The 24240-nt window shown below is 42.1% G+C and overlaps 1 protein-coding gene and 1 long non-coding RNA gene across 4 annotated transcripts in view; one reads left to right on the forward strand and one right to left on the reverse strand.

The window, feature by feature from the left end:
• The window catches only part of LOC125699943 (vascular endothelial growth factor receptor kdr-like), a 119953-nt gene that overhangs the window by 87278 nt on the left and 8435 nt on the right, over positions 1 to 24240 (forward strand). The window contains exons 17-29 of one of the 2 annotated variants that reach the window (XM_048960012.1): positions 705 to 840; positions 2137 to 2241; positions 4591 to 4707; positions 6957 to 7045; positions 7938 to 8103; positions 8683 to 8780; positions 9630 to 9752; positions 9860 to 9971; positions 14701 to 14800; positions 15371 to 15476; positions 17137 to 17261; positions 17504 to 17582; positions 19637 to 19731. In XM_048960012.1, coding sequence (XP_048815969.1) covers positions 705 to 840; positions 2137 to 2241; positions 4591 to 4707; positions 6957 to 7045; positions 7938 to 8103; positions 8683 to 8780; positions 9630 to 9752; positions 9860 to 9971; positions 14701 to 14800; positions 15371 to 15476; positions 17137 to 17261; positions 17504 to 17582; positions 19637 to 19731 — 1451 coding nt within the window. The remainder of the gene's footprint in view (positions 1 to 704; positions 841 to 2136; positions 2242 to 4590; positions 4708 to 6956; positions 7046 to 7937; positions 8104 to 8682; positions 8781 to 9629; positions 9753 to 9859; positions 9972 to 14700; positions 14801 to 15370; positions 15477 to 17136; positions 17262 to 17503; positions 17583 to 19636; positions 19732 to 24240) is intronic. The other variant, XM_048960013.1, reaches the window with a different exon arrangement.
• LOC125699959 (uncharacterized) overlaps positions 1 to 24240 on the reverse strand; it is a 161363-nt gene that overhangs the window by 56997 nt on the left and 80126 nt on the right. The gene's annotated exons all lie outside the window — the stretch shown is intronic.

Below are 24240 nucleotides of genomic sequence, written 5' to 3' on the forward strand. Positions count from 1 at the left end.
TACAGTCCTAGTGCTGATACCTGATACTTGAATAAAATCTCTACTCCTGCCACAAATACAGTGATTAAATTCATGTTTTTGCTCCTTGTCGCAAATGCTGTGGAATTTGCTATTATATTTCACACCCACGTGAATCTGCTCACAGGTTCTACCACATCACGATTTCTCACCGAACAGCATTAAGAGTAACTATGTTCACCAGATCTCAACTAACTTTAAATTAATTAATTTAATCAAATGTGCAATTAAAATTCTGACTAAAGCAATCGCTGTGAAACAGATAGCTGTGCAGAATCAAGTCTGCAAAACAAAATGTTGCTGAACTGAAAATGGAGCAGAACATGCAGAACACTCTGCAGGCCACCAGCAAGTGCAGCTCGTGGAGATCACAGAGAAAAGCGCTTCTTTATTTTAATAGATACAACCAGAAGAAAGTAATAGTGTGTCCTCAGAGTGTTTATCAACATTAATCCAAGAGTCTGCCCAACTCTGATGAGTGACAGACATGCATAAACATTTATTTCCCAAATACGGGGAAAGGAGAGGCAAAAAACTGAAGGGATGCATTTATGGTTCGGAATAAATTTCAGAGCTAAGACTGCAATACAGGGAACTCCCCAGCTTGTTTTCCATCTTACAAATGACAGTTCTCCCCCATTAGAGTTGCAAAGTAAACACTGTGAATAATTTTTTCCAATTTTTAGCCTGATGCCACAGATATTAAAACAGGATACCTGTCAATTATAATGGATCCAGAGGAAATGCCTCTTGATGAGCAGTGTGACCGTCTTCCCTATGACAGCAGTAAATGGGAGTTCCCAAGAGACAGGCTGCGGTTGGGTGAGTGGTTCTTGATCATTATTATAAAGAATGATGGTTTCTAATGCTTCTCAATTTCAGTGGACCTGTTGTACAGTCCAAGAATCAGCCTACTATTTAGGGCTGGCACACTCCCATCCTTTGGTGAGAATTGGCACCAAGTCACAGAATTCATTGTCACCCTTAAACAAGGTGAGACAAGGAGTTCGGTAAGGAAAGCAAAGATGTTGTCTCTCAAAACAGTTTTCATCTCTTACTGTTCCTTGGAGAAGTGAAACCAAACTCTTAACAGGGAAGGGGAGGTACCTGCAGGTACTGTGCCTGTCAAAAACATGGCTTCCCTCCTATAGAGGACTAGGGAAAGAGGGGTGAATCTGGAAGGTTACGGTCTAACAGTGAATTTTTCTTTTGAAGAATAATCAATTATTTGTCAACTATTCAAAGTTGGCTTTGAGCTGTAAAGAACTACAAGAAAAACAAACCAAATTTAACTGAACTCAACTCAATGGATGATAGAGCAAAGAAATGTAAAAAGTGGACTGTGTTTGCTTAGAGAAACAGTAACATCTGTGTGCAACAGTGAGTGCAGGGAATATATGTGTGTATGTGTGTGTTCATGGTGATCAAGCTGGAGAATGGAGAAGAAAGAGGAAGACAGACCAAAAAAGAAAAAAAAGAGAAGGTGGTGGGACATGGGCTCAAACTGGCAGAATGGAAGAGCCATACCACGATGCCCAGTGTACCCTACTGCACTACGGGTCAGAGCCCTCAGAGCACTAGGTGGTATGGGCCTGAAAATTCAAATGGATGTGAAATTATGAAAGATCATCACCTGAAATTCCATTTAATATAAATTTTACTTCAAATAAAAGTCAATAACTAAAGGTTCAAAGGGTTCTGGCTGTCTGAGTGCCTTAGCAGGCAATCGTTATGACTGTGATTCATGAGAGATCAGGGTTCCACAATTCCACATTTAACCTGATTTTCCAGGGCTTGAGGATGACTGTATGTATTGCTTTTACCCTTAAGCCATATATATATATATACAGCCTTGCCTTCAGCTGAATCCAGATTTATTTATTCTACTCTGTTCTATCACATTCTGTATTGCATTAAAGTCATATGGATATAAATCATTCTGTTTATATCCATATACTGCAAATATGTGATACAGGCTTCTGTCAGCTGTCAGTCTACATTGTGCCTGGGTGCTGGAGCCTTGTATTTCTTGCACAGCTGAGAATGCATGATTCCCTCTTACCCGATGCAGACTGTTTTAAGCCCCCTTTGGCTCATTCTTGACTCTTGCTTCTCTAGGTAAAACACTGGGTCACGGTGCTTTTGGGAAGGTGGTGGAAGCGTCTGCTTTTGGCATTGATAAATCTTCAACCTGCAAAACAGTTGCCGTAAAAATGCTCAAAGGTACATATCCCTCTGAGATACTCAGGAGGCTCCTCAGGGAACATGTGGGCAGTAAGGTTTCCAGCTCTCAGCTCCAAACAAGTCTCAAGTTCATTGTGTTCAGAAGGGAGTGGGTTTGCCATATGGGAGCAATTAGTCCTTACAGAGTGGATGTTAACGTGTGGGAAATGACAAGTGGGCTCCATGCTGTGCTGCTGATAGAGTCTGGTATCCCTAGAGGAGGAAAACAGCAGCTTACAGGTCTGTGAGGTTAGAAGGGAAACAGATTACAGAATGTAATTACACTAGATGGTCTGGAATTGGATCTAAGCCTTCGATCACAGGCCTTTCAGATGCACAACATTTCAAGGGGCTGAGAAAAAGCAGCGCCAAGAGAGTAAATTAGAGACAACTTGCTTGCAATTATAGAAATTAAGGAAAGCTTTTACCATTCAGCAAAGAGGAATGGATGAACTTGGAGACTATTCTTTCAAATTACATTTACATATAAAGCCTCTGCAGACAGCTTGTGAATAAATGCATCTGCCAGCACATTGGCTTCTTGAGCTTCAGCTTTATGGCTGCTCATGTAGGATTTTTTCAAAGGCGCAGTCAGTGCTCATTGGATATCTGCACAGCCCACATTGCTCAGCATTGCTGCTGCATGGCTGTATTACTGCTGTATTAACTCCCGCAATGCCATGAATTGGGAAATTCCCTTTCATCACAGCATTTGGCTTCTGTTTCTAGCTGCTTCTGATGCTCTGCTACTTCCCATCTCTCTCAAGTGCCAGACTCATCAGCTCTCTCTTCTCTGCATTACTTTCTAGATCTTCAGATCATCATTTTTTGTTCTCATTTCCTCTGTTCCACACCCATTCCTTATGTATCCTAGAAACCACTGATCTAGCCACACTCCATCCATACTGCCCTAGATAGCTCTGGGCTTTCATTCACTTCCATGCTGTGCTTCCCAGCTGATCCTCATGTCAGCTCCGCCCTGCCCACACATATTCAGCAAAAACTGACAGTTTCTCTGTCTAATTTTACCTTTTTCTCCCCTAGGGGGGTCAGCCAGCTCTAACCTGGCATTCCCAAACTAACATGCCCATAATTCATCATGTTCCTGAATAAACCAGATTCTCTAGCTGAAATCAATCCATTCAGGGAAAAACAAAAAAAGAAAAAGAAAAAAAGAAAAAAGAAGGCTTTAGAGAAGTTTGCATTACTGTAATTCTCGTGTATCTGTCATTTCCTTGAAGCTGACTAGTGTCTGTTCTGGTTTGAAGGTTACGTGTTCATGTGCTAGATTATCTGAAGCATTTCAGAGGCTGCTTTAGCTTTCACCAGGCGTGTGTTCTGGCATGCTAGTGTAAATCAGGAGAGGTGCCACCCCCCACACATCCATGACACCAGTGAGTGAAGAAACCTGGGGCTTGGAATAACTCCTTTATGATGCACAGTTTGGTGAAAACTTGTTTATGGGAATTCTACCAACAGATAAAGAAGTTGTATTTGTTACACCAAGTGATCTGTTATGTAACTATTTTTTCATTTCTAAATCTTATGTGATTTTGCTAAGGCAAAAACAGAGGAAACAGGATGCAGCCCCTTTTTCTTACAGTGTATTTTGACCATGACAGTTTTGGAAAGAAGGCAGAGGAAACAGGTCAGCATCTGAAGAGCATTCAGGATTGAGAATGTCTTAACTTTGGCAGCGAAAGAGAATGAAGTACAGTACAGCAGGCTAACCAGTGCTCGTGAAGTGTGGAGGTCATGGTTCATGCCCTCAGCTTGGCTCAAATGTGTATTTCTAAGGTCGACGATATCCCACAGGACTGAGATTTATTAATGCTGTACATTCTCCAATAGCTTTCGGGACTCATCTTGCAGATGTGGGGGGTTTCTCCAACACATGCATTGGAGTGATGTTTAGTACTGCAGAGAAATATATTCAGAAGTATTGTAATGAAGTGCTGCTAAACTGCACATCACTGCTACCAAAAGAGAAGTACGTTATTCTGCTTGTTATTGCTGCTTAGAATGATTGTTCCTTTACTAAACTTGCAAAATTCAGTTCTTGCAAAGGTTCCCTGGGATCTGATTTAGGTAAGTTCCCCTACAGGACAGTAACCTCTGTAACTCATTTTAGAGAAAGAAAGGGTCACTCAAAAGATAGTGTTATTCCACTTCATAAAGGTCACCAGGAAACAATGAAGCAGCTGAATTATTATCTATTTGAGAGTCTGAGAGGCAAAGATACTGCAAGTAACCTGGGTGGCTTTTGTTTCCAAGTATAAACAGGATCTTGCTGTGTCCTGTTGAAAATATCCTGCTGTGTAAAGATGATTTTTTCCTGTTTATCTTAAGCAGAATGTGCAACTACTAATGAATGCAAGGCTTTAATGTCTGAACTGAAGATCCTCATCCACATAGGACACCATCTGAATGTAGTCAACCTGCTGGGAGCTTGCACCAAAGCTGGAGGTAAGAAGTGCTCACTAAATACGAAGCAAAGAAGAAGCCCTTCTCAGTTATGATGGTACTTCAACGTATCTGTGGTGCAGTGCCCAAGTCTCGTGCACGCACTGTTAATGGAAGCACAAGGAGTGCTTGTACTGCTGCAGATATGGCCACATCACATAAATGGCTTCTGAAACTTTTCCCCAGCCACAGGTGTCACTTCTCTATCTTTTCTTTCTTTCTCCTTTGTAAGCTCATTTACAAAAGAGAATATGAACTGCAGAGAGATGGGATCCTTCATTGCAGTTCAGTTCCTTAGTCTTCCACATGAACACCATATATCATTTCAAAGGTGCTTGTCCCCTTCTTCTCCCTCTTCTTCCCTGTCTTCTCAGGATAATGCGCCAGGCTAAAAGGTACTGGAGGCTTCCTCTTCCCAAGTGATTCGGTCCTGCTAGGAGTTTCATTCCTTGCATAGCATGCAGGAAGCCTTAGGCAGTCCAAAGCTGAATGGAGCAGCAGTATGGACTTCCAAGGGGCTGAGCTGACATGGCTTGCTGTACATCATGCAAAAATCTACTGGGAAGTGCAGACTTAAAGAAAAGATTCCATAAATCTTTTGTCACTAAAGCATCCCTTCCCTTCCCATGCTGCCCTACAAAGCATCTGTATCTCTTACTACACTGTGCTTTAACTTCAGTGTGCCAACTCTAAAAGATGCCTTTTAACGGCTTACAATGAACCTTCAGAACAATCCCCAGGGGATATTTAAGACAGCTAAGGACAAAGAAACCGGAGTAAAACAAATGAAGGGGAAAGAGTGAGAGAGATGGTGCACATCTGTTGTTATCTGGGACTCTGAAACTATAATTTTCCCAAAGAACGTGGAGTTGTCCATTTAAATGGGGAAAATAAGATTTCAGCCAGGTGGATTTGTTAGGATAAGAGAAATCTCCCACCCAGCAAGATCCTCCCAGCTTGAAGGGAGCAATCAATAAGTAGCAGCCTGCTGCAATCTGGGAGCCAGGAATGGGGAGCTCACAGGGATTCTTGGAGCATGCAAGCCCCAAAAGTTTGTATTCAGACACATAAGAAGCTTGGCTAGGTAGCTGGGATTGTGAGTGGAGAAGTTGTGGCCTAACAAACAGGTGCCTAAAACATGGCAGCCTTGCTAGAAGGTCAGTAGTTGTTAACTGCTTCACAGAGTTCCATCTGCCTAGAAAAATACACTGCAGTAACTGGTCCTGCACTGTGACTGTCCATCCTCTGAAGAGCTTTTTCTCCTAGGAGCCCCTCAGTTTCCCAGTGCAACTGCAGACTGAAGAAAAATAGCTGTGAGCTCTCAAGACTGACGCTGAGATAGGAGTTACTATTAAAATGCCATTGCAGAATATGGTGTTTTTTCCTTCCTTGTTAGGTTTTATATAACCATACAATGACACTTCTAATGAAGACTGATATTAAGTATGCACATACATTATTTCAGCAATATAACAGCTAACAAATTTTAACACTTTGGCTGAGCGTCTGATGCTGAGCACTTAGAATTAATGCACAGTGTATGCTTTACAGTGAAGAAATAAAATACAGAGAAGTCACGGCTAGGAAACCTATCAGAGCTGTGCATAAATCAGTAACAGGAGCTACAAAGCTGTGCTTGAATCCGCATTTGCTTGGGGCATCCATGAGAGCATTTGACCCTGGGTTCTTCAGATGTTTCATCCCCCTAAGATCTCCTTGCTCTGCCAGCCCCCAGCACTCCAAGTGGGGCAAGCTGTGTGCTTGGCAGCAGAACCACCCTGAGCTGAGGCTGGCTGTGATCGTGCAGACGCTGTGCTGAGAAGGTTACAGCTCTGGTCAATAGGATCTGACAGGGATCCAGCACACTTTCATTGTCTCCACAGACATCAGCTCCACCCAAAACAAGCAATTGCAAAGACAGAGGATGCTATGATTCTGTGAATAAACAATCATAACAACATAGAGGAGTGCATATTCTTCTTTATAATTCTGAATTTCACTTTGCCAGTGTTCATAAATACCAATGTTTATCACCAAATGGAGAAAAGAATCAGTTCTGTATTTCCTCCTTTCTGTATCTACTGTTGATTACGTGCTTCTGGAGTGTCACTTCTCTGTTTCCTGAATTCCTCACCTATTTAACAGGAATGATAGTATTTACCTATTTAGAAGAGGATTTGTGAGGATAAGGTAACATTAAGTGCTATGCAGTGCTTCAGAACTCATTTGACTGAATTTCATTGTCTCTTTAGGTCCTTTAATGGTCATAGTAGAATATTGTAAATATGGAAATCTGTCCAATTATCTACGAGGAAAACGAGGAGATTTCATTGCATACAAGGTAAAGGAATGACAGTCATAAGCCAAAGAATTAAAAACCACTGACCTCAAGTTCAGTTTTTTCTGCGTTAACACAGGGGGTTTGATATATGGCTGCTTTCACACCACGCTTCAATTCATATGAGCAACAAAAAGACATGGTCTTCCTTGGACCTCACTCCCATCCTCTTCCTCTGAACAACTACTAAAGAAATAGCTGGAAATACCCAAATACTAGTGCATTTGAGACAGGAAGGGAACTTCTTGTGATACACTTCCCAGCACAAGGAGGTCACAAAAACTGGTGTGAACAACATAAGCCTAATTTAGGGATTTGTGTTTGGTAGCCCCCAGTTTTCAAAACTAGGCCAACTTCTCTGCCATGTGCTTGTTCCCATCTCCTGCACTCTCCCTTCTGTGCCAATCCAAGAGCCTGTGCAGCAGGCAAACACAGTCTGCAGTAAAGCAAACAATGGTTGTGTTTCCAAAGGGTTGTGTCCATCCACACAAACATTTGTGCTAGCATAGATTGGGCTGTAATACAAGGGAAGACACAGAAAGTCAGAAATCAGCAATGAGGAGAGGATGGGGCTACTTTCCTGTCATGAAAACATAGTGCCTCGGGGCTCTCTACACCAAGCCCTGCAAGAACTGGAGCCTCTCCAGAGTTACAGTCTCTCTGCTCATCCCTTAGTCTCATCTAGCCTGCTTCTACCTAACTTTCATGGTGCAATATTGATAAATGGGAGTAAGGTGTATTAATAAATAGGAAGCAGGGAACATCCTTTCAAACATTGATTTGAGTGTATCTCCAGGGGACCTTTTCTCCTCTCTGTATGTCATTCCATTGCACAACTGTCAATACCGAGTTACGACATCTTCAAGTGCTAAAATCAGTTTTATACCATTTCTAGTCCCAGGAGAACTCTGGCCAAGCAGAGAAAAGCCTGGATGAGTCCAGCAGCGATTTGACAGAGCTGATCAAGAGACGCCTTGAGAGTGTAGCCAGCACTGGGAGCTCTGCCAGCTCAGGATTTATTGAAGATAAGAGTTACAGTGACTCTGAAGAGGATGAAGAAGGTAAAAGAAACCCACCTAATCCCACGTCTTTCATTGTGAAGATTTCTGTTAGCTATTTTTGTGTTGCTTGGTCAGTGCCACACACACTGCTGCACACTTTACAAGCCCTTACACTGCATGATGTGCTTCATTGACTGCAGATTCTTTCTCCTGCCTATGCCCCACTCCAACTTTCTCACAAAAAGAGATCTGCAATAGCATATGTATACAAAAGCTGCTCCTGCTGTGTAGGAGTAACAGCAGCGTTTTACCAGAAGATTTGTTAGGGCCAATCTGTCCCCAGTCTCTTCACACACTATAAATAGTTCCCCTCTCTTTTATCCCCAGATATTGTTTTCCCCATAACTAAATGATGTGAATAAATGTTGGATTGAACTCTTTTAGCCATCTGGTCTAGCTCTAGGTCAGTGATTCCCAAGCTAGAACTGTGACTTTGGTGAAGTAATAGCATTTTAGACAGCTTGTGAACCTAACATCCTCAGATGCAGGACTGGGATCATCAGTGTGGCAGCAACACCAGTGCCCAAAAGCTCTGGGACTGCTGCTCTAGTGTTCTGCTCTGTCTGTGATCTCTCCTAGATGCTGAAGATCTGTACAAGCGGCCACTGACTTTGGAGGACCTGATTTGTTACAGCTTCCAAGTGGCAAAAGGGATGGAATTTCTTGCCTCCAGAAAAGTGAGTTCATTCAAACATCATGGGTATCTGACATGAAGAAACCCAAATAGCTTGAGCCTGTGTAATCTGTTATTTGATTTTGTAGTAGTGCTGGAGATCACCTTAGCTCTAGTGGTTAAGCAGTGAGTAGCACTGAAGGAGCTCTGAAGGAACATCTGTCCTGTTCTGGGTAGGAAGGTGTGACTACAGACTGTGAGGCCATTCACAGAACTGACTCAAGCAGATGCAGAAAGTTTATGGGGAAGGGTTCTGGTGTGGCCAGAAAAGTGCTGCTGAATAAGGGGGAGGGACTACACAGCTGTTTGTTTAGCATGTCAGTTATGGTGGAGACTATCAGCAAAGCTAGCACATCTTTTGATAGGAAAAGAAAGTACATTTGTAACTGTGGAAAGACTTCTTTTTTATATGTATTACACATACCAAAGTGTGAACAAAATTGAGAGCTTGGACTTAGCACAAAGCTACATGGGTACACACACAGAAATTACATGAGCAGCTATTGCCTATGTGAAATGACCCTGTTCTCACACATGCTCATAGGACTGCATTTGCAAGTGCAGCTCCTGCTGCTTTTTGATCTCTCCCAAATTTGCCAAACAATAATTAACTGGAAAATTGCACTCCCTCAGTCTCATCATTACTATGAACATCTTTTCATACAGAAAAAACCTGAAGATGAACTGCAATACTTAGTTTGTTCCTCAAGTTATTTTCTCCCTCTCTTTAACTTCTCACAACAAAAACACCTTTATCTGTCCATCTCCAAAGGAGGTCTCATGCTTTCAGCCCTAGCTGTGACCCGCTGTCCAGGCAGACCCCCTGATGTTGCCTCTCTTCATTCCCTCCCAGTGCATCCATCGGGACTTGGCAGCAAGGAACATCCTTCTTTCTGAGAACAATGTGGTGAAGATCTGTGACTTTGGGCTAGCCAGGGACATTTACAAAGACCCTGACTATGTTCGGAAAGGAGATGTAAGTGGAAAAAATCTAAAATGCTAATCTCAGACCTTTATTCTCCTAGGACTTAGCAGATTGTTAACAGCAGTTCTGGCAATGTGCTGTGTCTTTTGCCTTTGTAGGCAAGACTTCCACTCAAATGGATGGCTCCAGAAGCAATTTTTGATAAGATTTACACAACACAGAGTGATGTATGGTCTTTTGGAGTTCTGCTATGGGAAATATTTTCTCTAGGTAAGAATGTTTTTTTTCCTCCCAGCTGATGATTCTATGGTTACTATGAGGAACTTCTGACAAAAGATAATAATGTGATGTCATGTTTCTATTTCAGTTAGTACAATTGCACAGTGTATCTGGTGTAAAATAAAGTCAACAAAAACTCCATCTGGCAAAGTGCATGAAAGCAGCGCATACAGGGGAGCAGGGGCAGGAACCAAACAAAATCTAAAATCCTGGACTTGACATCTGTAATAACTGTAACCAACAGAGCACAGAGATAACACAAGCCTCAAATTCTCAAGAATGAAATATTTCTTTGAGAGCAATGAGGAACTTTCCCCATCAAACTGTATTTTCCCTTAAGCTCTCTGCGTTAGGAAACCACGCAGCCCAGAGGTTGCAGAGGATTGCACTGCTGCTGACACAGTGGTCTGATGTTGCTCGTGGCAGACCAGGAAACCAGGAGGAGTTTGCCCACATTGCATTTTATCTCAGTCTATTATCTTTCCCACAAAAACTAAGATTTTAAGTAAGAAAGATGAAAACTGGCAACAGCTGCCAGCAGGTTGACATGAGAACCAGTGCTAGGCTCTGCTTAAATCATTTTGGCAGCAAGCAGGTAGAATGCATACATTTCTGCCCATATCATTTGCAAGCCACAAAATTTTTGCAGGGATGGCAATACTGTTCTTTATATAGATTTAATCTTCTGATTCTGTTAGAAGTTTCAGCTTCACTGAGACCTGGTTACTGTCCAGCAGATAAAGCCCAGAAATGTAGACAAGCGGTCTTACAGGGAGTTGGATTTTGCTGCTCTCAAATTCTCTTTACAGAGTAGCAAGTCTTGTTTTCCTGAGGGAATTTAGGAATGTCAGCTCTGCCTTCTTAATCAGCATTTGCAGACAAAAGAAAACAAGCAGAATTGTCAACTTAAGCTTCTGAATTTGAAAGCAAACTGTAATATCCTACTATCTTTGGTCCATGGATCAGTTGCAATCAATGATTAGGCTCAAGATGCCAAGTCCGGATCTGGATGCAAAGTCCAGAGGTGTTTGTAACTCAAAATTTATTCAGGGTTGTTTGCAAAGAACACAACCTGATTTCAGTCAAAATCTTTGATTTGGACTTTTCTCTATTTTATATCACCTTGCAAAAGGAAGCTCACACTCAGGTGGTTAAAGCAAGTGGCAGGTGTTGCTTTCCCCCAGCCTAGCTCTTTTTATTTACAGCTTTGTTACTTTGGTGTAACACTTCCAGGGCTCTGTAACAGGATGATGCTGTGTGTGAAACACCACAGAAAGGTGAAACTCCAGAAGCGCTGGCAATGCCCCAGTTTTAACCGAGGGTTGCAGGAGATGCATCAGCATCAGCACACAGAGGCACGCACAGGGGGTGGTCTCTCCATTGTGCATCTCCAAGGAACCAAGTGGACTGCACACTGCTGAATGGCAAAGACAGCATTTTACAGGTGTCAACTTTGGGTCATTTGGCCTTCAATATCAGACTAATAGAAATCACAGTTTTTTCACTGAAATTCATTTAACTACTTGGGGAAAAAAAAAAAAAGAAAAAAAAAGCACATATATCTGCTTTCTTTTCATCTTAGATAGCCTGTTTGCTTAATGAAGGTGCTTAGTTGGGACAACAGAGTGTCCTGTTCTGAATGTAAGATCTACCAGCTTCTTCCAAGGGCTGCCATTCGTAGAGCTGCTGCCTCCCTGTGACGTGGATCCAAACTGCTTTCCTTAGTCCATGGCACAGACTCAAAACCAAGTCATTTTCTCTTAAGAGGGTTTTCATTCAGATCATCCAAGCATGCCTGTGGTTTGGCACCACTCACATCTGCAGCTCACACGATAAATATTTAATTAAGGATTTGTGTCACTGATTGAACTCTCTTACATAAAAGTTTTACAGATATTTGAGAGCCAGGGAAAGGAAAGTTATTTGTCATTGCTACAGGGCATGCTTTAGCTCCCACTTACAACTGCTGCTTTTTACAGGGTCCCACAGACTTAGCACCCTTGAAAAAAATACAGCTTCTGACTAGCAAAATGCAGAGTTGGTTTGGACGTGGGTCCTGCCAGGGTCAGCAGCTGAATGACGCATGATAGGCTTCCTCTTGACAGGCTGGCAGACTGGGTCTGTTTTGGTGGCATGCAGGGAAATCAGAACTGGAAAGACCATGTATTTTAATCTGGGGCTGGGTTTGCATTGAGCTCTGCATTATGTAAATGGAGTCAGCACACCTCACGTCAGGTTGAGCCAGCGATTCCTAATAGATCCTGAAGGCATTTACAGAATGGCAATGTCCCTTGGAATTTAAATGTGCACTGTTCAAAAGGTAATCAAATGTAATTATGTAAACAAGTAGGGCCTGGTTGTATAACATCAGCATCTTATTATCCTACTAAAATAAAACCAAGATCAAAAGAGTGCTACTATATCAAATGCATGCCACTTCTTTGAGCATTTTGAAACAGATTTCCCCCAAGGAAAACGTAATGTTTAGACCTTACACCATATGCCTCAGCCTACATTTCTCCTAAGCTGTCTCAGCATCCCACATCCAAGTTCTGTGGTAGTCTAGATGAAATCTAATGGTAGTGGAAAGGGAGATTTCCCTACTTTTGAGATCTGAACTGCCTTCAGCTAGTAGGAATCCAGCAGTGGTCAAAATATAAACTAACAAAACATTTTGCAGTCATAATTCAAGGCAGTTTACCATTGCATTCCCTGTACTTGGTCTCACCAAAATAGTGCAATTGCTTTGATCAGTGATGTAATCATGAATAGGTAACTCAAATTGACTGACTTACTTGATTTACTGAAGGAACTGGGGCTGTTCAGGCTGGGGAAGAGGAGGCTGAGGGGAGACCTTATTGCTCTCTTCCAATAACTGAAAGGTGATTGCAGCGAGAGTGAGGTTGGTCTCTTCTCACTGGTGACAGGACGAGGAGAAATGGCCTCAAGTTGCGCCAGGGTAAGTTTAGGTTGGATATCAGGAAACACTTCTTTACAGAAAGGGTTGTTAAGCACTGGAATAGGCTGCCCAGGGAGGTGGCTGAGTCACCATCCCTGAATGTGTTTAAAATCCATTTGGATGTGGTGCTCAGGGACATCATTTAGCGGAGGGTTGTTACGGTAGTATGGTTTGGTTGCAGTTGGACTTGATGATCTTTAAGATCTTTCCCAATGTGAGCTACTCTATGATTCTATGACAGATCAGATGGAATTCTCCATCCTTCCTCACTCAGTTCCACTGCCTTGTCTTCAAGGTCTCAGTCCCAGTCAACCGTCAACCTATACAAAGACAAGCTATGGATAGGTCAGGAGATGTACAGGTGGCAGTTTAGTAGGTTGGACAACCATCAGTGCTTCCAGACCCTATACCTATCCATGCCATTTTCTTAGTTTAACTGTGGATAAACTGTGCCATAGTGCCTATCTGTCCGCTTAATTAGAGAGATTATGAGAGCTGATGGAAGCTTGTTTAGAGATCTTTGACCAATGAGTGATGCCATGTAAGCTAAACATTACATTAGCAAGTTATTATGATCATAATGACAGAACAAAGACAAAATTAGGAAGGAAAATCAAGATGCAAAGCAGAAATAGCTTTAGGGAACACTCTTGACACTGTGATCTGATACTTGCACATCAAGGAATGTTCTGTGCCTCCAAACTTTGAATGCCATCAGAGCCTATTTGCTGTGTTGAGCTGCCCTCTTATGGAGTGCCCTGGACTTTGATCCCTGCATAGTGGCAGATTGAGTGATCAGGTTCACAGAATAGAATAATTCTAGGAAGTCACATTCTGGCATGCTCTTCTCTGCTTTTCTCCAAAAGATTTCTGCTGTGCTTGTGGTACCTCCAAGAGCAAAGCACTTGGTGATGTTTCCAAACTAGGGGAGAAATTACAGGAAATAAATACATAGGAATGCTGTAGACAGTAAATGATATACAGATTCCTTGAGGGCTGGATGCAGATCCAGATTGTATTCAATCCTCTTTGATAAGAGTTGATTAAAGTTTCTTCCAAATTCACCATCCTGCCTGTAAGATGCCAAAATGAGAAAGACAAGGGCTGAACTACAGGTAGAGCTTTTGCTGAGAAGAAAGGGAAGAAAACATTACAGATCTTTCAGGTTTGTCTCCAATAGGTTAAGTAATTTTTCAAACTTCAGTACAGACATCTCTTGAATTTTAACCTATGAGGTTTAGATTACTCAGATGCCAGGGTACTTCCACAAATTATATGTCTGCTCCTCCTATTTGTGGTGCATTGTAAAGTGTAGGTGCTATAAAACAATGATCACAAGTTCTGATAAGCCCTTTTTCTCTAATTGGTTGCAGAGAACAGTACATTCAATTAATGCATTTTCCTCTGAAGATAAATGAAATCAGTCTCCCTGGAAAACCATACATAACTGCATGAACTAGAAATCCCTTACCAAGAGGTCATCTGAAATCTCAAACTAAAAACGTTTATTTCTCTTCTGCCATGTTTTACCTTGGAGTGATCCACCCTATATTACAGATTCAGGGCAGACTGTGTGACTGAAACCTCTAAAAAGAAAGAGTGAGTCTGTAATGGGTCACCAACTGAAACGTTTAGACAGTGGTTACAACCCCTTCTTTGCTCCAGCCTCTTTCACTACAAGACTCCAGAGGATCTCATTTCTCAGCGGATGCCACCAACTCGTGCTTCATTCACTGAGCACCCCCTTACATTTCCCACCAGGTGCCTCTCCATACCCCGGAGTGCAGATAGACGAGGACTTCTGCCGACGGCTCAAGGAAGGAACCCGGATGAGGTCACCAGAATATTCTACTCCAGAAGTGTAAGAGCTCCTGGCTTTGTATTGAGAAATGCTCCACGTCATTTAAGTATCACAAAGGAGATTATAATAAGTCTGGAGGAGGAAGGAGACCTTCTCAGATGATGACTGTATTTTGCATTTTGTTTTCAGTAAACATCGTAGTTGAGCATATGTTGGATCTCCTGATAACAGATGAATGCTAGTGAAAGGCCAAGTCAGCTCAACCTCTGCCAACAAGAAGATGAACAGATCTCCCTAAGTTTGTTGTAGTTCGTGAATGTAAACTCAGAAAACTGTTGTGTGCTGGCATCCATAGCTATGACTTATTTCAGCAACATCAGTAGGGCCTGTCAGTCAAATCAGTCTAAAGCTAGGTGAGAATGAAAAGCCTACAGGCTCTTTTGAAACAACAGATAGATTAAAAAATGTTCCATGTGGAACTAGAGTAGAATTTCAGCACATGGAGATTTGAGCACATCTTAATCCCAAACTACCCGAGTGAGGACCAAAACATTCAGTAGCAGAAAAAAAACAGTTTGGATACAAAGATTGTGTCATTCTATTTTTTCAATACCTGTGGTTTTTATCTAGCTACCAAACAATGCTGGACTGCTGGCATGGAGTGCCCACAGAGAGACCCACCTTCACTGAGCTTGTAGAGCGCTTAGGAGACCTTCTTCAGGCCAATGTACAGCAGGTACAGCAACACAAATATTTCTGCAGTGAACATGGACCTATACAAATGTGTGTGCGTGTGGATGTGGATGTGCCTGTACACAAGTAAAGACTGTCCTAAGCAGCAGTATTAGATTTGATTTCATAACAAAGCTCACAAGGAAAATGGCTGCTAAAATGGGTAAAGAAAATGTTTATGATTCAAAAGGGGTTGTATTTCAAAACTAGGAGTTTATCCATATCTAATAAGAGAAACTTGCAGTACATTCATTTAAATATTGGCTCATTTGCCCCTTAGAGGAACACTGGTGCTTTACCTCACAAACAATTTTAATTAGATTTCAATATAGTAAACTGCTACTCTCTCTCAAATTCTGAGCTTACGTTCATCAGCGCTCTTAGGAGCTTTAAAAGGATACAGTGTGAATCTCAGAAAGTCAATTACATAATTATTAGTTTCATAATAGTTAACCACTTTCCTTCCTCAGTGAAATCAACCCGATCCACTACGTAATTGTCAATTTACAACTCTCCTCCAGCTCTTTCCTGTTTGTAAATAAATTTAGTGAAGCCAAGTTGAAGAGGGCCCAGTTTGCAATATGAAGAGCTTGTGAGCTTTGTGCTGAAAGTGAAGTAAATTAGGGAGATACAAAATCATGATAAGGGAATAGGGCACTAAAATGGTTCAAAAGCAAAGGAAAATTTGGACAAACAGTTTTAGGGCTTGGCAATTTCTGATGATTTCTGCAGTGATGTAAATGACAATGCAGACCTTATTAATATGTGAACTGAATTCCATTAAACTTGTGGCACCAATTTCTTGTAAGAACGAGGAATAAAATCCTTCCAGGCTTTTTGAAGGACTGCCTCTTCCTAAGCTGCAACTCCTTAAGCTGATAATATGCAAAAAGTCTCCAAGTAGGCAATATTATTTAACTGTATTATTTAACCAATTCCAAATTCTGTTAAATTGTATCAGCCATAAGGACTTTGTGACTTCCTGCTGCTTCCTCGCTCCTCTAAAATTCTTAACTTTAGATTTTGGTGTCCCTAATACTGGCCCCTTGAAATTCCCAGCACAATGACAGTGCAGGGTATTGCTTTGAGGAAGGGTAAATCAGTGAAATTCCATTCCCTTTCACCGGGGCAGAACAGACAAGCATCTGGAATGCAGCAGTGATCACAAGGAAATTGCAGCAAACTCACCAAGGGCACTGCTGTGAAAGGCAGCACAGCCAGCTGCTGGCTGCACACCCACTGACCCCTCTGTGCGCCTGGCTCTGCCATGCCATGTGTGAGGGATGTCTACAAGAGCTGTGAGTGCTGTCAGAACTGGTGGGGCAATAGCTCGGACAGGTGCCTGGAAGAGAAAACAGACCAAACTGCTGATGACCACTGGGAAGTTAGAGGGTTTTCAATCTTTTTATGTCATAGATTATGCAGTGAATAATTTTCCTCATACAAAGCCCTCCACACAGTAAGTGTTGTATAAAGCTGCACATTCTAACTTCTGTGTGTTATGAAGAACATTAAAGATTGCTCTGCAGAAATATACAACTAAATTAAAAAATAGTCCTTTCCCATTGTGAAGCCCTGTATAATATGGTAACTTTTAACATCTGGGATGGAGTGTAAAACAGCATTTACCAGCTTTGTGTTCTCTTATGCTAATTATTTTATAGGATGGTAAAGACTATATCCCACTGAACATTACCTTGTGTCCTGATGGAGAGCCTAACTCCAAAACTTGCCCCGTGGAGGAAAATTTGAACAACTGTGTTAATCGCTGGAGTGCAGTGGAAACTGGGTAAGAAAAATACATGTCTGAGCACGGGTGTGAAGGAGAGGGAGATGTGATGTAGCTGGGTTGTTCTCACAGTGTGGCAGTTCTAAGTGAGTTGGACAAAAATATTTGTCAGAGCGTTGTTTGTTAGTTACAGGAGATGGCAAAGAAAGACTGGGATGGGAATGGAGCTGTGTCAGGGCTATTAGCTGAGCTACCAGCACCTGCCTGGGCCTCATGTCGCCCTTCAACTTTCTATCTTCCAGCAGCGGCAGCAAAAGGCGCCCTCTGAGTGTGAAGACGTTTGATGAAGTTTCAGTGGGAAAGGAGAAGGTGATGCATGAGGTGAGCGGGGTGACTGTGTCCTTCACTAGGAACACTGACTGCTTGGCACCAACACCGAACAGTCATCAGAGTGTTTGAAATCTCTGTGGTCAGAAAAAAGGTTTTAAATGGAGGGGAATGTTTGGCCCAAGCATCTCACACACAGGGCTGTGTGACAGCAGAGGAACCTGCACTTACTTTGACAAATAATTTGAAGAGAAGCTCCTGTGTGAGTAGACTGATGTTGGTCAGGCTGCAGAGCTTTATGTTACAGACAGACAGGAGCATATCTCAATATTGGTTTGGTTTTTTCCCCGTAAGAAAATGGCAGCTTACTGAAACTGAGCCTTTGAAGAAAATGTCCCCAGGGGATTCTGGCTGGCTGAACCAGGCAACAGCTGGATGGTGAGGGGGTCAGTTCAGGAGGAACCTGACCAAGATTCAAATACTGGCTTTCCTTGATTCAAAGGGCTTTCCCTTGCAAGTTCCCTGATCTAGGTTTTTTCTATTTTTTTACTTTCTTATTTAAACAAAGAAAACAAAACAAAACTCATAAATTTACTCAGGTAATAATCAGCTGCAGCGCATCCCACTTGCCTCAGTGACAGATCCTGTGCACTGAAGAGAGACGTTTGTAATGCATGTTTGAAGCAGGTAGAAAGAAGAAGTTGGGTAGAAATGGAAGAAGGCATGCACCTTCAGGAGCAGGAAGAGAAAAGAAGAATGTGAGCAGCTACATGCTGCTGGGGACAGCCCAGCACCCCCAGTTAGTGCTCCTTTGGGAGCACAGAGTTGATGCTCATTATTCCCTAGCATTCTGCTGAATGTAATTTCTGTGCCTTTATCAGTGCCTCTTCAGGGATTAGGGGCTTAGAATTTCCTCTGGTTCCTGCACCTCCTTCTGACGGATAAAGATTTGTTCCTTAGAATCATGTGGAGACATTTAATAGATAGAGCTGGTGTCAGTAAGAGATTTTTGCTGCCAGCACAAGTGTTACTTTCCTAAATGTTCTTTCTTCATGGCATTTTAAAGCAACTCCTTACATGGAGGAAGAAAAGGTTTTTTTTAAAAGAAAAGGGTAATACACTAACAGATTGGAAGTGAATGTGAGATATCATTGCGAATTTCTGAAGAAAATTATGGTATGATCTACTTTTGGACTAAGTAAATGCACTTGGATTACTACAATTATCTTAAATACCAAGGCATTAATGCTGATTAGGTCATTATTTGAAAAAGTTGCCCAGGAACTCTAAAACTCTACCACACCTTCCTGCCATTCTGTTGATTTTATGTAGTATCTTGTTAAGATTATTTTTTTTTACAATTTCTCTGTAAGAAAATTGAAAAGGAACACTGAGATAAATTATTTCTAGAGCATGTTATTTTAAGGGGAAATAATAAAGATAAAAGACAGAGAGAAATCCAGGCTAAATAGCTGCATAATCAGGACCAGCTGGCTGAAAACTGATAATAGTGGCCCTGATAAGAGAAAATTCAGAAGAATGGACTTAATTTCCTATACCAACTGGACATATCTCTGTGTTAAGCATGTCACTAGATAGCACGCAACTGAAAGTTTTGATGCAAACATGTGCCTTGCAGGTTGATGGCTGCTGTCCAGCTCTCCCTGACAATGCCTGTGATCTTACAAATATGCAGAGAAGCTGGTAGCTCCTACAATAGTTCGAGCACACAAAAATCAACATATAACACTGCAGTATCACATCTACAGGTGGTCACCTTCCTGTTAGTACCTCCCTGATAACCACGTGGATAGGAAGCTCCAACCTCTGCAGGCCACAATGAAGGAGAAATTGGATTCGCCTGCCCTTGTTTTGTCTGCTTTGTAACTGGAGACGATTTTATGAGGTGAAGTTCTGGGCCAAAAGCTGTATCGTCACAAAATGAAAGAGCTAGAATTTGCTGTTTCTACTCCTTGTCTTTCCTTCTCCACTGACTTCAGTGCTGGTTTAGCTTGATTTCCCCACACTCTCCCCTGGGTATACAACTTCTAATTTCAGAGTCCTCCATGTTGACACTCTGCTGATGTTCTCCTCCTTTTGCTCTCCAGGAGTCAGACAGCGGGATGGTGTTGACATCAGATGAGATAAAAAGTCCAAAGAGGCTGGAAATCCGCTCGTGGCCTTACGGGATCATGGCACTCGCGTGAGTACTTCTGATGCATTTCTTTTGAAGCCAGTGTTCCATTCAGAAAAATGCTTCCAAAATTTACAGTTTTGTTTCTGGTTTCAAAAGGAAAATTTGTACACTTCATAAACAAACTAGAAGGAGAAGCAACTCTGGATTTCAGTACTGTAACAGAAAGGTCATGGTTAACGTGTTTTAAGATCAAGAAAACTATGATATAAACTGTTTCCAGAAAGAAGTTGAACATAAAGACACTTCTGGGTCTCTGGAAGGGATGCAGCATTGTTGTATTGTTACTACAGGAAGGTTAATTAACGTGAAAAAAGTTGATTCTTGTGATAAAAATGAAAACCCATTTCATCAGCTTTGAACGCATGATGTCTCATCAACCAACCGAACTCCTTTTGCCAAAGTAAGCCAAGTTGCTTTGCAATTCTGAGTCACATTCAAAAACAGCAGAGCACTCTCTAGTGAAGCTGGTTGCTCTTGTTCATGCTCTAAGTCTGCTAGGACAGAATATTCTGCTCATGACAGATGATAAGAGCAAAATAGCTTAAGACATACACCTCTACTTTGGCTTTTTTCCTGACTCCTTCGTAGTGGTAGAACAAAGTTTGGAAAATGTGAATGATTAATCCAGAGAATAACGTTTATTATTATTCCGGTAACAAAGCTCTATCTAATTTTAGATGCACAGGGCTGGCACCTTTGCAATTGGTGGGATGTGGGAAACATGAAGAAGGAATGTTTAGTGAAGAATAGTTGAAGCACTACAGATTTTTGTAAGGTGCACTTACCAGTGCTGGGAGTTCTTCATTTGCTGTTTCACAGCTGTCATGACAGTCCTCCAGAGAAGACTTTAATCCTACCATCTACATAATCCTATGAATTGCATTTTTGTTGTTTAGTTTACAAGTAGAAGCTGTGCCAGTATTTGCTGTATGTTATCCATTCATGGTACAGTCCATCAGAGAACAACAAAAGCAGATGATTTCTTAGCTAGCAGCTCTTTCTGTTTCTGTAAGAGTCATGCAGAGGCAGGAAGCAAACCTAGCAGTGAAACTGGTCTGCATTTTTACCTCTGTTAAAATGAATAATGGCAATAATAACCCATGTACTGATTCAGATGCCAACATGTAGAATTTCAGAGACAAGTAACTCAAAATATTGTTAAAAAACAATTCCAGAGCAAAGTATTCCATACTACTCAGTTAATTAAGCTAATTGCAGTTTAATTGAACGGCCTAGAGTTTCCTCTGAAATCCGTTGATTAGATTTTTGTTGGTTTCCTCTGCATTAAACTCAAAGATTTTTCCCATCAGAGCAATTTCTTGTTTTGCATTGAGTCACAGTTTGTCACATTAAAGAGAGACAACAGATGTAAAAAAGGCTATCACAATTCCTGTATAGTATGGGGGAGTTGACATGAAAGTGCACAATGAGAATATAAAAGTATTTCAAAGGAGGTATAACTCTGAAGAAGCTTGCCTTGTCTTTTCAGACCTTAAAACTATATATTCTTATATGAATACTTGATGGCAAGAAACAAGCAGAGAGTAGAAAAGAGGGAAGGTTGCCTAACTAAATGTAAAGAGCCGTGCAGCATTAGCAGGGAGCATTCAGACGCTGCGGAACATGAGTGTGCCCTTAGGAGCCTGCTGCTCAGCAGCACTGTGCAGCACTCACACAGCTGGCACAGGACTAGCAGAGGTTGGGATTAGGGTTCACATATCTGTCCTACGCACACGCTGAGGGGATTTCTGCACAGTGCAGTGCATTGCTATGGAAACCAAATGGCACCAGCGCTAAAAAAGAAGCTGCTCAAATGTCAGGAACTGTATTGCCACACTACTTTACCTGCTGTGATTCACCTCTCTGCTGCATGATGTCATGCTGACGCACACAACACACACAGCCTCCCCGGTAAAATCTGACTGGGAGATGTCAGCCACCTCTGACTGCACTTCCCCTACTGCTTTTCCACCCTTGGATATGAGGGAACTGGGGAAAAGCAAGGTTCTCTCTTCCCCTTCTAAGCTTTCTGCTGAGAGCTCAACATCCAGCCAGATGCAGAAACACAGAAATCCCCTAGCAGTCTGTTTTCTCAAGATTTTCAGGAAATCCCTCTGAGCTGCTGTCAGGTGAATGGGAAGATGTTTTTCCTTGGCCAGTCCTTTCACTGAGTGTTTGAGCTCCAGATATTTTGCCAGCTTTTTTTTTTTTTTTAAACCTTGCAGACTGCCATTGGCACAACAAACTTTTTAACGTAGTTGCAGAGCATCTCAACATCCTCTCATTTGAGACATGACACTCCTTGCCCCCCTCTGCTGCTAACTTGGAAAAAAAAGCCTCAAAAACATGTGGAACGGTCTTCAAATATCTGAGAAAGGTCAGAAAGGGATTCTGGTTTAACAAGGGAGATAAAGTCACCCTTGTTAATTGTGTGTCTCCCTCTCAAAAACAGTTACCCTGGATCCTTTTCAAACAGTCATAATGCCATGTCTGGCACTGGCCAGGCTCCATGAGGCTCAGCTGACACTGAGTGCAATTGATGTTGCACTCAGGGCCCATTGCTGAGGGCTCTGCCTTTGTCAGAGCCCAAGTGGACCTAAGGCAGGTCACCAAGATAAGAACAAAATGTTGCTGTGCAGGTGCATCAGGCATTTATGTCCAGATGCAAGGTGTTCAACAGCAATGCAGCCGAGCTGATATTTTCTGATGTAACAGAAAAATGAGGCATGGAAATACTTCTACTCCACAGCAGAACTTAGTTTCAGCAGATTTTTCACCTGTGATGAGCACGCTGAAACAGCAGATGTAGTATCACACTATATGCTTGTAGTGGCAGGGACTTCAGTTTGGTTCTAACTGCAGTGCTTTTCATCTCACCACCTTCTGAGTGCTGGAGCTAAAGTCAAAGGCTGGGTGGTTTGAATTTCAGAGAGGTGACCAGCCTTGTGAGGGGGCATACACTCAGAGAGTGGGTGATTTTTCCTGTTAGAACTTTATTCTAGCTGTGCTTTGTGGTTAGAAATGCTTCAAAACAATGAGTTCTTGATTTTAATCCCTTGAGCTTTCCTTGCCAGCAGCTACTGATTGCAGTGATACAGCCAGAGGAATCCCAGGAGTAAATTCTGTTGAGGGTGTCTTAAAGGGAACAGCAAACAGACAGCAAACAGCTATTAGAGGAAGAAATAACCCTTTCATTTCTTTCCACACAGAAAAAATAAAGCAAATTAATCTCTAGTACCCTGTGCCTCATCAGACACCTATGAAAGCTGTTATAGGACCATGAAGCTCCCACATCTCATTATGAGATGCAGCCAGGAGACAAACTGCTCTGCTTGGCAGTGCCCAGCGCACCTCTCAGCTTTCCCAAAGCACAGCGTCCAAACAAGCCCAGGATTTCCACATGATGCAAGAGTCTATTAGTTTCTCCTACGGAGGGCAAGATACTTGGGCACTTGCAAAGCAATAAGAGCAGCTGGGGATAAGTGCTGTCCTTGTGCTGTAGACCTCAGGGACACACGATTTTCTCACAGCACCTCCCTCCGTGCTCCTCTTCAAGTCACTGACCCTGAGATTTGAGCTGTTAGAAACTGCTGCCCTCTGATACAGACACAAACAGCCCCACTGATGATTTGCCAGCTTCTTGGCAACTGCAGTACGTTTCTAACTCTGACCAAGAAGCCTGGTTCTTACAGAAAGGTGAAAAATTTTCATCAGTTCTCTCTGACCTTCTCATTATTACAGCATTACCCTCTGTGGCATTTTCCAAACAACTTTGACACCTCTCTAGAAAACTTTAAAAAAATATTGTGGAAGGTTACTTAATACTCAGGCTAAGTTTTTCTTCACCCGGTTTCATTCCTGGACTTTTCAAACTTCATCGATAGCAGAAAATCTGACATAGCACAGTTAAAATGGGTACTGAAAAGATCTCACTACCCGCACCACCGCACCACGCTAAAAAGCACTTGTTCAGGTTGTGTCTCGGCCACGGGATTTGCTGACAGCACTGGAGCCTCACACAGCCCCTTCATGTGCACAAGTGGCACCAAGGCTCGTGGTACAAACACACTCACAGACATAGCAGGCTTCCAGTTAGTGGCACTGGGAGCATGAATCCACATTAGCACCAAGTCTATCCTAGTTTTGGTTTTAAATCTGACAAACAGCACTAGCTCCAGGCTCAGTGTAGAAACACATCCCAAAGTGTTGCAGGATTTTCTGGTTGCTATGAATGTCATTTGTTGCTACCCATTTGCATTCTTCTCATCTTTCACTACTGGTTCCTCCAGGGCTTTCATAGTGTTTGTACTTCTTCCATAAACCTCCCTAATTTGCAGGTGTCTTTCTGAAAGAGAGGAGTCAAGTGCTGTGCCCTGCAGTCTCAGTGCTGCCAATGAAATAAGGCTGAAGCCAGCTCACTGCATCTGCAGTGTGTTTCCCCAACCAGTGCTGCATACAAGTGTGCCTATTATGAAAGAGAGTCCTTTTGGTTACAAAATCAGTTTAAGGATAGGA

This window comes from Lagopus muta, chromosome 13 (genome assembly GCF_023343835.1).
Source record: "Lagopus muta isolate bLagMut1 chromosome 13, bLagMut1 primary, whole genome shotgun sequence".
In the NCBI taxonomy this organism is placed as follows: domain Eukaryota; kingdom Metazoa; phylum Chordata; class Aves; order Galliformes; family Phasianidae; genus Lagopus; species Lagopus muta.